This window comes from Bos mutus, chromosome 14 (genome assembly GCF_027580195.1).
Source record: "Bos mutus isolate GX-2022 chromosome 14, NWIPB_WYAK_1.1, whole genome shotgun sequence".
In the NCBI taxonomy this organism is placed as follows: domain Eukaryota; kingdom Metazoa; phylum Chordata; class Mammalia; order Artiodactyla; family Bovidae; genus Bos; species Bos mutus.
Genome location: NC_091630.1, coordinates 76195680 through 76208509, shown reverse-complemented (window position 1 = coordinate 76208509; position 12830 = coordinate 76195680). Strand labels below are relative to the sequence as shown.

Here is a 12830-nt window from a genome sequence, read left to right as displayed (position 1 = left end):
AGGTGGGCCCCACTATACCTGCTGTCCTAGGTTTGGGTGAAAAAGAAAGAGAGTTGTGAACTTAAAAGTATCTGGAACATGGAACATGCGCCCCCCAATTTGTTTCCTCTCTGTGACCAGCTTCTAGTGTGTTCTTTTTATTGTTGAATAGAATTCCACAATGTGGCTGAGCACAGTTGGTTTAAATAACCTTTTGAAAGGCATTTTGGTTGTTTTCAGTTTGGGGCTCTTCACAGATACAGCAGCTGGGAGCTGTCCCGCACAGCTTTTTGTGCAAACATACGTTTTCCTTCCTGCTCTCTCCTCTCTTTTTTTCTCATTCTGCCTCCTCCTTCCTTTGTTCTTGTCATCCTTTTCCTCTTCTCTTTCCCTTCCTCCTTATTTTTTTTTCAGTCTCTCTGCCATGTGGCACTGGGGTGCAGATAGGTGAGGTTAACCATATTTTCCGGCCTTTGGCTCCTTCCATCAATGTTTTCAGAACTCCTCTAAGTTCCTTTGGTACCTCTTCCTCCTGGTTCCACTCTGTTCTTCCACAGCCACAGGAGGCATTTCTAGGTGTGCCCTTGAATATGTACAATTATTTGTAAAAACTTGCAACTGTTTGCATCTGACTTCAACTCACAACAGCAGTACGGGCTGGAGGCCTCCTTCCTGTTTAAGTCTTCCCTTCATCTCTGGGTTGGAAGTTCTCTCCTTTGCTCTGGGCACCTGTGAGGTTGTTTCTCCATGATTTGCATCACTAACAGTTTACCTCCTCATGTTCCCCAGATGACGCCAGGCTCCCTCCAGATTCTCACCACTACAAGCAAAACCCAGATTAGCATCTTCCCAGGTATTCCTTTATAGTCTTTGGAAAAAGTCTCTGGGGCACATACACAGGAGTGGGGCTGCCAGGCCGTAGGACACATGCCTGTTTTATTTTACTGATCTTATTAAGCAGTGCCAGATTGCTGTCTAGCGTGGCTGCCCCAGCCCACACGGGGAGGGGAGCTTGATCATGCAAGCTTCATCTTCAGCGGATCATCTCCAGGGAGCAGGGGGAGGGGGCAGATGTGGCTTTAAGGAGACAGTGGCTCCAGACCTTGGTCCCAAGCTTCCAACAGTGACAGACAGGACCCTTTATGGCAGACCCCTGATTCCCCAACCAGAGAAAAGAGTTGCATGTCAGGGTCTAGAATGGTTCTCCTCCCAGAACAAGGATGTGACCTAGCTGGAGGGATGTGTGTGTGTGCGCGTTTCTACTGTGGTCTTCAAAGAAATCCTTGTCTTCTGTAGAAAGAAAGTTGAAATTTCTGAAAGCCAAATCCTAAGGCTGCTGAATTATAATAAATGGAATTCACAGCCCTGCAAGGCATGGGGAATTGGGTGAATGGCGCCGTCAGTATCAGAATGAGGACATAGGGGAAGATCCCAGTGAATCCCAGGATTAGGGGGGATTATAGATGCCCTGATTCTATAAGCCTCCTGTTCAAGTAGAAACAACCCTTCTTCCCCATCTGGGAGGATACTCTTCCCTTGTCTGTAGAAGTTATGAAGCAATGTCTCGAGGGGTCTGCATGTGGGGGTGTCACTTGTCCCCCAGGTCTACCTACCCCAGCTCACATTGCTCCTAGATTTACACCCAGACACATCACTAGGGGATACACTCTAGCATCTGTAAAATTTTGCTACTTTATATCAACAGGCACTTGGGTCATACGTGTAGGAGTGACTCATAGAATGTTGGATCAAGGTGAAAGGAACATGGTATTAAATTAGATTTTATTTGTTGATATGATCTAACTAGCTAGAGATTATGGGTTCAACATGCCAGTTTAAGCAGCTGTGTGTAGTTCTAACAGTTTATTTGGCCAATTCCCTGAGATTGGACCTAAAGGTGGTCATGCCAGTTGAAATGCCAGAATTTCCTTAGTCTTCCATGATGGATTTAAGAATGTTGGGTTGCTGGAATGGTTGTTTTTTTTTTTTAATAGTTTGCTCATCTTGAGTTATTTTCCTTGGGAGGGGCCAGAGGCTACTCCTTCTCCAGGCCTTTGGGACATGAATCGATGAGGGAAACTTTAGCATCCTTGAGAGCCTCTGGTGGGGCAGGAGCTTGGATCAGGTCCAGACCAGCTTGCATCATAGCTCAGGCTTATTTACTCTGCTCTGTTTTTCAAATCAGGCTCCAAGGAAGCCCTCCTTCAGACTCTCCAGGAAGTGTTTGTTTAAAAGCAAATTTGCAGCCCTTCTCAGACACACTGACTCACAGCCTCTGGGTTGCAGTCTTGGGAATCTGTACATTTTAAACACTTCCAGGTGAATCCCATGCACAAGTACTTTTGAGAATTCCTGGTCAACACTAGACTGCATCTGAGGCTTGTCAGACCCCCAGGACCTCAAGAATGAAGACATACCGGCTCCCCCAGCGTGGCCCAGAGGCTGGGGTGTCTCCTGGCACAGGCTGGCTTGAAACCTGCTTCTCCAACGTTCTTTCCACGAGTGCTCTGGAAAGCCTCAGAGCCAAGGACAAGCGTAACATGAAGCTCCTTTCCACAACAAAGCCACTCGCTGCTTCCCAGCCTGGAATCCGGCTTCCTTCCCACCCGCTGCCAACACAAACTCAGGGCAGCCTCCACAACCCAGTGGAACACAGCTTTTCCAGCAAACCCACCCAGGCCTCCAGGCCACGCTCTTCCTCCTCTGAGCGCTCAAGAGCCCTGAGAGCCCCTCCCCGCTCAGAGAGTCATAAACCTGGACAGGGGCACTGACATCCCAGGGTCCAAGCCATGGCTCCACCCCGTATGCTTGTGCTCGTGCTTAGTCGCTCAGTGTCTGACTCCTTGTGACCTCATGGACTGTAGCCCACTAGGCTCCTCTGTTCATTGGGATTCTCCAGGAGAGAATACTGGAGGGGGTTGCCATGCCCGCCTCCAGGCGATATTCTGGACCCAGGGATTGAACCCAAGTCTCCTGCATTGCAGGCAGATTCTTTACCGTCTGAGCCACCAGGGAAGCCCATGTGTCTTTGGGTCATTACTTCTGTGAACACAGGTTTCTGCCTCAGTCAAATGGGAAGGATGTTAGCGCCTGCCTGTCCAGTGGTTCTGAGTGATGAATCAAAACAACGAGATGCTAGTCCACACCTCCTGAAACGGCCCCAGTCCAGGACACTGGCAGCACTAAATGCTGATGAGAGTGTGGAGCAACAGGAACTCCCAGGCGCTGCCGGTAAGGATGCAAAAGGTGCGGACACTTCAGAAGACGGTTTGGCAGTTTCTCACAACACTGCACATGGTCTTATGTGCAACCAGCAATTGTGCTGCTTGGTATTCACCCAAATTTATAGCCGCCCAGAAATCTGCCCACAGATGTGTTGTTGTTCAGTCGCTCAGTCGTGTCTGACGCTTCGTGACCCCACGGACTGCAGCACTCCAGGCTTCCCTGTCCTCTACTATCTTCTCCTGGAGTTTGCTCAAACTCATGTCCATTGAGTTGGATGTGTATTGCAGCTTTATTCATAATTGTCTACACTTGGAAGCAACCACGATGCCCTTTGGTAGGTGAGTGGATAAATAAGCTGGTGCATCCAGACAGTGGAATGCTGTGTGCTCAGTCATTCAGTCGGGTCAGACCATTTGCAGCCCCATGGACCGTAGCCCGGAAGACTCCTGTGTTCATGGAATTTCCCAGGCAAGAATACTAGAGTTGGTTGCCATTTCTTACTCCAGGGGATCTTCCCGACCCAGGGATTGAACCTGTGTCTCTTGCATCTCCTGCACTGGCAGGCAGATTCTTTACCACTGTGCCAGCTGGGAAGCCAGCCTATGGAATGTTACTCAGCACTAAAAGGAAATGAACCTCCCAATGGAATACTATTCAGCACTAAAAAAGAAAGGACTTTAATAAAAAGACATTAAAAGCAAGGAAGACACTTAAGTGTATATGGCTAAGTGAAAAAAGTCAATCTGAAAAGTCTATACGCTGTAAGAGTGTAACTGTATGACGTTGCACTCTCAGAGAAAAAAACTATGAAGACAGTAAAAAGGTCAGGGGTTTCCAGAGGCTAGGGAGGATGGGGGGTGAATAACAGAGCTCAGAGGATTTGGGGGAAGTAAAACTACTCTGCACGACACTGTGATGGTCAGTGCATACCATTATATGTTTATTCAAAACCATTGAGAGCACCACTCCAAGAGTGACCCTAACTACGGGCTCTGGGTGATAATGATGCATGAATGTTGGTTCATTCTTGGTTTAAAAAGAAAACAAATACCATTCTGGTAAGTGATCTTTAAAATGGAGGCTATGCATGTGTAAGTACAGTAGGTATATAGGAAATTTCTGTACCTTCCTCTCAGTTTTATTTTAACCCTAAAACTTTCTAAAAACTAAAGTCTTTTAAAGCAAACAAACAAACATGGGGAGGGCTTGGGCAAGAACCCAGCACGTATGAGCCACCCATGTCAGCTCCTGTCCTGGGAACTGGAGGCACAAAGAGGCACTCTCTTTGATTTAGTGCTCACAAAGATCCCACGCCATGGATGGCATTGTCCTGTTGTAAGGAAGCTTTATTTTTGTAGCTAACATCTCTTGAGTGATTGCTGCATGCTTGACACAGGGCCGTCTCCCAGCAGGGGTGGAGTTGACAAGGGTGTCCTGTGGCCCCGTGGCCCCTCTATTGCCCACAGCCTTGCTTCTGCCCAGGAATTCTTGTAGTTGGAGCCCAGCTCCAGGAGTGAAAACAGAACGTAGAGGCAGAGTCCCTGCTGGGTCCCCCATGGCAGAGGACAGGGCGGGTCCCAAGGCCTGGGTCTGTGGCCTCGCCCCCTCACCCCACCGCTGGACAGCAGCACCACGATAGAACCCACGACCCTGCAGATCCAAGCAACCCCTGCTGCAGGGATCCCATGATGACTCCCAGATGAGGTGCTGTGCCAGAGTCCAGAGGCAAAAGAGCAGGACATGGATGCTTCCACATGGGGCTTCCAGAACAGACATGAGTCTAGGGTGCTAGAAGCCATAACCGTGACTTCACAAAGGTGGCATCAGTGGAGAGGGGCCGGGAGGCAGCCTTCCTTCTCCGATCGGGGTACATGGGTGTGGGCCTAACTTGTGTGTCAAACTGATCAGTCTGCACACTCAAGACTTGGGAGCAGGGGGACTCCCCTGCTGGCTCAGAGGGTAAGAATATGCCTGTCAGTGCAGGAGACACAGGTTCGACCCCTGGCCCAAGAAGATCCCACGTGCCAGGGAGCAGCTAGGCCCATGTGCCACAACTACTGAGCCTGTGCTTTAGAGGCTGGGAGCTGCAACCGCCCAGTCCATGCGGCCTAGAGCCTGTGTTCCCCAGCCAGAGAAAACACTGCAGTGAAGACCCTTGCCTTGTACTGAAGAGTAGTCCCTGCTTGCCGCAACTAGAGGGAAAAGCCCTCACTGCAACAAAGGCCCAGCACAGCCAAAAATAAGTGAATAAATTAAAAAAAATGTTTAAAAAGACTTGTGGGGTTTCCTGTATGTTATACTTTAATAAGTTGCTTTCAAGGAAAACTGGGCATAACCACCTGTCTATCTGAGGCACAGCCATGGGGCAGGCCGGAAGCCTGGAGACGTCCAGAGGTTTTGCAGGACTGGGGCTGGAGGGGGTCTCCAGGAGGAAGAGTTCAGGACACGTTTGCATCTAGCCCGAAGGGGTCTCCAGGGCCTAACCTTGCCTCCCCTTTAGGGAAGAAGCCCCGGGGTGCTTCAGGGGCTTCAGGCCAGGGAGGGAGGGAGCCAGGGAGGCCAAGGCGGTGCTGGTTTTATTTCTCTTTCCTCCTCTGCACACACCCCCAATCAGTTTCATCAAAGAGACCAGCAGAAACACTCACCCTAAAAACTGGGACGACTGGGAGAGTTTACTGGAGGAGGCAGGACAAAGAAGAAGAGAGGATGCTGTGTCTCAGCCTCAGACCTCCTCGGGACAGGAGACTCACAGCTGGAGGGGAGGGACCCAGGTGACCCGGGCAGGGGACGTGGGAAGAGCGTCTGTGATGAATATTAAGAATTTATTCCTCATCTACCACACTCTGAGAACCAATTTCATCTCTATCAAAGCCGTAGGGGATAGCTATTATCATCACCCCATTTTCCAGATAGGAAAACTGACGCTTGTAGAGGTGAAGTGGCTTCCCCAAGATCTCCCAACTGATGTGTAACAGAGTGAGTGTTTGACATGGGCCTGCCTGATCCCAAAGCCCTTGTCCACCTTCCCAAGGGGCCCCCACCTGCAACCACGGCTGGCACTAGAGGTGAGTTTCTGCCCAAGTCAGCCACGGTTCCAGAAATGAGAAACCTCAGGGGAGCTGGCTGGGGACTGCCCAGAGCCAACCTAGCTATTTAGGCTGGGGCAGGAGGGACAGTTACCTTGCTGTGTTGGCCTCTAAGCAGACCTGGAGCCCAGGGTCACCCTTCATCGGGGCCCCGGGAGAAAGGCAGAACCCCACATGCGCCAGCCAGCCAGCATCACAGGGACCAGGGGGCAGAGCTGACCAGTCACCCTCCCCGCCTTTGCTTTCTGAAGCAGCTGGTTTGGTTCAGCACAAGACCTCTGCCACCCCGCCGGGGAGTGGGAGGTGTGGTGTGCGTCTGAATAGCCCCGGGAACTGGCACAGTGCCCCCGTTCTGGGTGGGCGCCGTGCACATTCGAGGGACAAACAAATGACAGACAAATAAGCTGTGAGCAGGTCCAGGGCCTCTGGGTGCCTGGCCCGGGAGTCGCTGGAATGCTCTGGGCATCTGGCTCTGGTCAAGGAGGCCTTACTGTCTGGCGTCAGAATGCTCTCAGCAGGCCTCTGTTTTTAAGCCCCCTCCACCAGCCCGTCTTTGGAATTTATTTACAGCGGCTCTGGGAGGTCTGTTGGAGGAACCACTGAGAAGCTGTGCTCAGACTGAAGGAGAACTCACAGACAGCTGGGTGCAGGGACCTTGGGCCGGGAGGGGCGGGCGTGGAGGCAGGGCCTCCTCAGGGATGGAGTCTCCCCCTCTCCCCCTCTGTGGTCCTCCGTCCTCCCCTCCTGAGGTCCCCCATCCTCCTCCGCACATGGCCTGAGTGCCTGCCATGTATCGGGTCAGGATAAGGGTCCAGAAATGCCCCTGTCCAGACCCTGCCCCGAGCACTCCCAGTCCAAAGACCAAGGAAGAATTTACTCCTTGTCATCATGGACGAGGGGTTTTACTGAGCATCTACTGTGCGCTAAGCGTGTCTAATACATCCTTCCACAACACTTACTCTGTGCTGGGAGCAATTCACAGGGATCAGTACTTCCTTCATCCCTGTTTTAAGGAGGAGGAAGTCAGCACACAGAAAGGTGAAGGGGCTTCTCCAAGGTCGCACAACAGATGTGTGACAGGGACAGGAGACCGACCCAGGCCTGTGCCGGCGGTACTGAACCACACGGTGATGGTACCAGCTTGTGTGAGGCCTGAGTCCCGGAGAAGGCCCCACCAGGCCTGGAAGGTGGAGAGTCAGGGTCTCAAGACGGCCCCTCGCTGGGAGGGTGGGATGAGGCAGGACCCGAAGGCTGAGTGCTGGGGAAACCAGGGCAGCAGGTGGAAAGCACACTCTGGAAAGGGAGCTGGAGAGGTTGGAGAACTGGAACGGACCCGGGGAATGGAGAGAGGATGGGCCTGGGGCATCCTGCCCTTTACCTGTGGGGCAAACTCACCCGGGTCCACTGTCCGCCGTGAATCTGCTCTCTGCTGCTTACCGGCTGGGTCATCTCCGGCTGGCCCTGTAGCTCTTTGATTTCCTCCATGTAGAGGGAAAGAGATGAGCACAGACCTGTGAGGTTCTCAGAAAAGAGCTTAGCCCATCCTTAGTGCTCAACATGCGATAATTAAGTTGACCGCCACTCCACACTTTATAGGGATCCTTACATACACACTGGGGCCTCCCTCGTAGCTCAGTAGGTAGAGTCTGCCTGCAATGCAGGAGACCTGGGTTTGATTCCTAGGTAGGGAAAGATCCCCCGGAGAAGGTAGTGGCAGCCTACTCCAGTTTTCTTGCCTGGAGAATCCCATGGACAGAGGAACCTGGCAGGCTACAGTCTATGGGGTTGCAAGAGTTGGACACGACTGAGGGACTAAGCACAGCACATACACGTTGCTCAGGGATCCTGCTGTTAGGAGGTGGGGAGAGGGGTGAGATGTAGGGATGAGGGGAGCGAGCAGGGAAATGCTGGTTCAGAGGGGCCCTGTGCGGCCTTGGCAGTGGGCCATGAACCCTGTGCCATGCAGGAGGAAAGGAATTACAGACAGTGGAGGTAAATAACCCCGTGCGGTGGCCCTGGGCCCTCCGCCTGGGAGGTGCAGTTCCTCATCCAGCCCCACCAACACATTCCTGCTGTCAACTAGGGCCCGCCAGACACAGCTCAGCCCTGTCTCCCCTTCACTCCTGAGCTTCCTCTTTCCACAAATGGGTTCTGAAGACCTACCATGGGCTACACTTTCCTCCAGGGACTTAAGGAACAGACTTTAGCCTGAGTCGGTCAGTCAGCCAAGCAGTCAGTTCAGTTGCTCAGTTGTGTCTGACTCTTTGCAACCCCATGGACTGCAGCAAGCCAGGCTTCCTTGTCCAACACCAACTCCTGGAGCTTGCTCAAACTCATGTCCATCGAGTTAGTGATGCCATCCAACCATCTGATCCTCTGTCATCCCCTTCTCCTCCCCCTTCAATCTTGCCCAGCATCAGGGTCTTTTCAAATGAGTCACTTCTTCGCATCAGGTGACCAAAAGTCAAGTGAATATATTGGTCTTTCCCTCCAGGCTTGTCTTCCTTCCTTCCTTCCTCCCTTCTTTCCTCAATCTAGCCATCCTGTCACCACTTCATCCATCTGTGTCCTTCACTGCTCTGACCCTTCACTTGAAGTCTGCCTCTAACACGGGCTGAGTTCTGCGGGTTGCCGGGCTGCGGCCCAGAGAAGCAGACAGACAAGGACCTGGCCTCACCTGTGGACCTCACTGTCCAGGAGGGAGACAGTCAGTAGCTAAACAAACAAGCCTGGGCCAGGGCAGTGGAGGAAGCCGGTGGGGGATGAAGCTGGAGTCAGGTGGAGTGGGCAGAGAAGGGAGCTGTGGAAGACTACAGATGTGGAGCCCATTCTGGGGAGACCTGGTAAATACACTATTCCAAATAGTAGAATCATCTTCCCACACATTCAGTCATTCACCCACCTGCCCATTCATCTATCCATCTACTGCATGCTTCCTGCATTTATTCACTTATTTGTTCCCGCCATGAAGCAACTTGGTCTATTGAAAGTAAAATTGTTTGGGGCCACACAGGTCTGGGCTTCCTTGGTAGCTCAGACAGTAAAGAATCTGCCTGTAATGTGGGAGACCTAGGTTCGATCCCTGGGTTGGGAAGATCCCCTGAAGGAGGGCATGGCAACCCACTCCAGTATTCTTGCCTGGAGAATCCCCATGGACAGAGGAGCCTGGCAGACAGCCCATGGGGTCACAAAGAGTCAGACACGACTGAGCAACTAAGCACAGCACAGAGGTCTAAGTTCTGATGACAATTTTGCCATGCAGAAGCCTGATGACTGGAGGAAGTAATCTTGTCTTTCTATGCCTCCATTTTCTCATCTGTAATATGGGCATAAGAATCCTGAGACAAGGATTCGATGGATGGCAAAGGTCTGCAGGAACACGATAGATGCTCCATAAATGCAGCTACTATTTCTGGCACCACCGGCTAGTCACTTAGAGATTTCCAAACTCACAAGCAGGAAATGCCTGACCCTGGACCCCCACTCACCAAGGCTGACCGACCCCACACACCCTGACCCTGGGCTGCATCATGAGGTCTGCCAAGACGCCTAACCCCTGACACAGAATGGACATAAGGCCACCGCTCAATCAGACCAGCCTGGGCTGTGTCCCATCCCGGCTCCTCCATCCACAAATGCTGGGATGCACTGAGTTGTCTGCTTCTGACCTCCTAGTGATCACTTGGGTAGGCACTAATATGATCCTATTCCTTCAAGCAGGCAAACTGAAGCACAGAGGGACTGCTGGCTGTCCAAGGCTCACCAGCGAGCCGCAGAGCTGTGGTGGTGCCCCAGGTGTTTCTCCTCCTAACCTGCTGCCCTGCCCGGGACACCATGTCACCTCACTCCAGGTTTCCTTGGCATTGAAGAATGGCAGCCGCCAGTGGGGCCAGCTGAACTGTCCTGGCTTCACCAGCAGGCACAAGGGGCCAGTATTTCGATCACGATTTGGGGTGAAAGTATTAGTCGCTCAGTTGTGTTCGACTTTTTGAAACCCCATGGACTGTCTGTGGGATTCTCCAGGCAAGAATACTGGAGTGGGTTGTCATTTCCTTCTCCAGGGGATGTTCCCAACCCAGGGATCGAACCCGAGTCTCCTTCATTGCAGGTGGACACTTTACCATCTGAGCAGCCAGGGAAGCCTTATGAGTCGGTCTATCTGTTACAAATGCTTGTTGCAATCGGATTTCCTGAAGGCCACTCTGGCGTTCTCTGGGTTCAGCTTCATCTAAGTACAGAACACTGAGGGATTTTGGCAGGTCAAGCCCGCTTGGAAGTGTTCGGTTGTTGTCAGGGTTCAAAGACTTTGGCTCCAACCTCCCGCCTGCCACTAATTTAGGGCCTGGCGTCTCTGAGTTCCCATTTCCCCTTCCTCATAGCATAGAACGGTAATACCATCCACCTTGTGGTGACTCCTTTAATCACAATTTTGTGCAGTGCTTGCCTCAGAGAATTCATTTCTAAGAGCATCAGGTATGTTCATGAGAACAAAATGAGAACTGACACTTATTGGATAGTTTCTATGTGACAGATATCTTCACTGCCACGTTATATACATGATTTCCATGAATCCCATATGTTAGTTAGGATGCATCTGGCTCAAGGAACAAATTACTCTTAATCTCTAATCCATACATGGGAAGTTGAAGGTCCAGCTTTGGTTCCAAGGACCCAGGCTCTCTCCCTCTTTCTCTCCTACTGTCCTCAGCACGTTATCTTTTCATCCTCCAGCTTGTGCCTTGTATGCACAAAATGGTTGCTGCAACTCCAGCCATCACCTTTGAACTTGGGAAAAAACAATGGGTAGAGAAGTTTGTTCCACCTCCTGAGGAATGAAATCCTTTCTAGGAGTACCCCACAACTTTCTCTTTCTGTTTCATTGGCCGGAATCGGATAAAGAGGCCCACCCTTAGGTCAGTGAATGGAGAAATCATCAGAGCCACCTCTTACCTTATGACCATAGACATGGTCATAAACTCCCTCCACAGACACAAACCTGCTACCGCTTCCAAGCAGCCACACGTGGTTCAGCATCCCCTTGTTTAAGTTACAGGGAAAGGGAAGACATGGCATGAGTGTTATGAAAACCGCAGGGGAGAGGGCTTCCACTGAGGTGCAGGGATGGGAGTTTGCTGGGGAATGAGACGAGCAGCACGGGGTCCACCGAGGCTGAGTGCAGTGCAGAGGTGGGAGAGGCAAGAGAAAAAAAGAGGTCAGGGAGGCAGCTGGCCCAGAGGCCATGCCAGGACTGGGAATTCCATGCTAAGTCAATGGGCAGGCTTAGGGAGGCTGGGACCGGGAGAATGCCATCGCCTTAGTTCTGTTCGCCAAGGTTCGCTCTGGTGGCTCTGAGAAGGGTGGTCAGTAACCAACCAACAGGAATCTGTGGCTAAGGTCCCCGTGCGGGTGAGGGGGCTGGACGAGGGCAGACCAGGCTCCAAAGGAGACCCCCTTACCGGTGTGGCAAGTGTGCTGCAGAGCATAACGGCCAGGCACCCCCAACCCACCAGGGACAACAAGCACCCAGATGCAGGAGACAGCCCCAGTACCCAAGGGTGTGTGTGTGTTAGTCGCTCAGTCATGTCTGACCCTTTGCGACCCCATGAACTGTAGCCCGCCAGTACCCAAGACTTCAGGCTAAGAGTAGGGGAGGGAATGCCCACAAATTGAAACCAGGGCTTTAATTTGTAGAGGGGGTAATGATGGTATCATGGGCTCCAGTTCTGAGCTCATTTGTGAATTCCTACCATTTCGAGCTCAGTGGACTAAAGCCATCCTCTTTTCTTGCAGCCAGAGAGAGAGAGGAGTGAAAGATGACAAATGCAAACCAGAAGTAGGAGCAGCCGGAGGGAATGGGAGGGAGTTGATTTTCTCCACTGGGAGTGCTTTCAAAGCCCCTGCCAGAGCCAGGCCCTGAAACTGGATCTCCGCCTCCACCTGGTACCCTCCACTGGCTCCCCCTCCCCACCTTTGAGAAATGCCCAGGGAGGATGACCCCGGTTCCTTCTGTGAGGTTTTACCACCCCCGGTGTGAAATCACAGCCCTGTAACTTTCCCTTTAAGAGCTGTCAGAGCCGGGGAGGCTGGCCAAGCTTGGGTTGGAGGTGGGGACAGAGGGAAGAAAGAAAAAAAAAAAGAAAGAGACAGGAAAAGTTTTTCAGAGGAAAATGCAGGGTTTGTCCTTAACCCTGACGTCAGATCTTGCTTTAATAAAACCCCCCGAGGGCTGCGGGAAGAGGCGTATCTGGCACTTCTGATGGGCCAGGTCAGTCTCGGTCCAACTCCCCCGAGAAGTGGCGGGATCCTCTGGGCTACTCCGTAGATGCCTTGGCCACCGACCTCCAGGCATGAGGTGGTTACTGCCCTGGACGCTGGTGGCAGTGGCAGCAGCAGCAGCAGCGGGCAGCACCTTGGCCACGGTGAGTCCTGCCCCGAGGGGCACTGTCCCCACCGGCCCTGCTGTGCGGGTGGGCGGGATGAGAAGGGCTGCAATGTTGGGGGGCGGGCAGGGAAGTGTCCGCTGAGGAGCCAGGGTGAGCC

The 12830-nt window shown here is 52.3% G+C and overlaps 1 protein-coding gene across 2 annotated transcripts in view; it reads left to right on the top strand.

Moving 5' to 3' along the window:
• The first annotated feature begins 12376 nt into the window (after nucleotides 1-12376).
• Nucleotides 12377-12830, top strand: part of CCN4 (cellular communication network factor 4) — a 32438-nt gene continuing 31984 nt past the window's right edge. Inside the window, exon 1 of one of the 2 annotated variants that reach the window (XM_070382754.1) lies at nucleotides 12377-12709. In XM_070382754.1, coding sequence (XP_070238855.1) covers nucleotides 12638-12709 — 72 coding nt within the window. In that variant the 5' untranslated portion in view covers nucleotides 12377-12637. The remainder of the gene's footprint in view (nucleotides 12710-12830) is intronic. The other variant, XM_070382755.1, reaches the window with a different exon arrangement.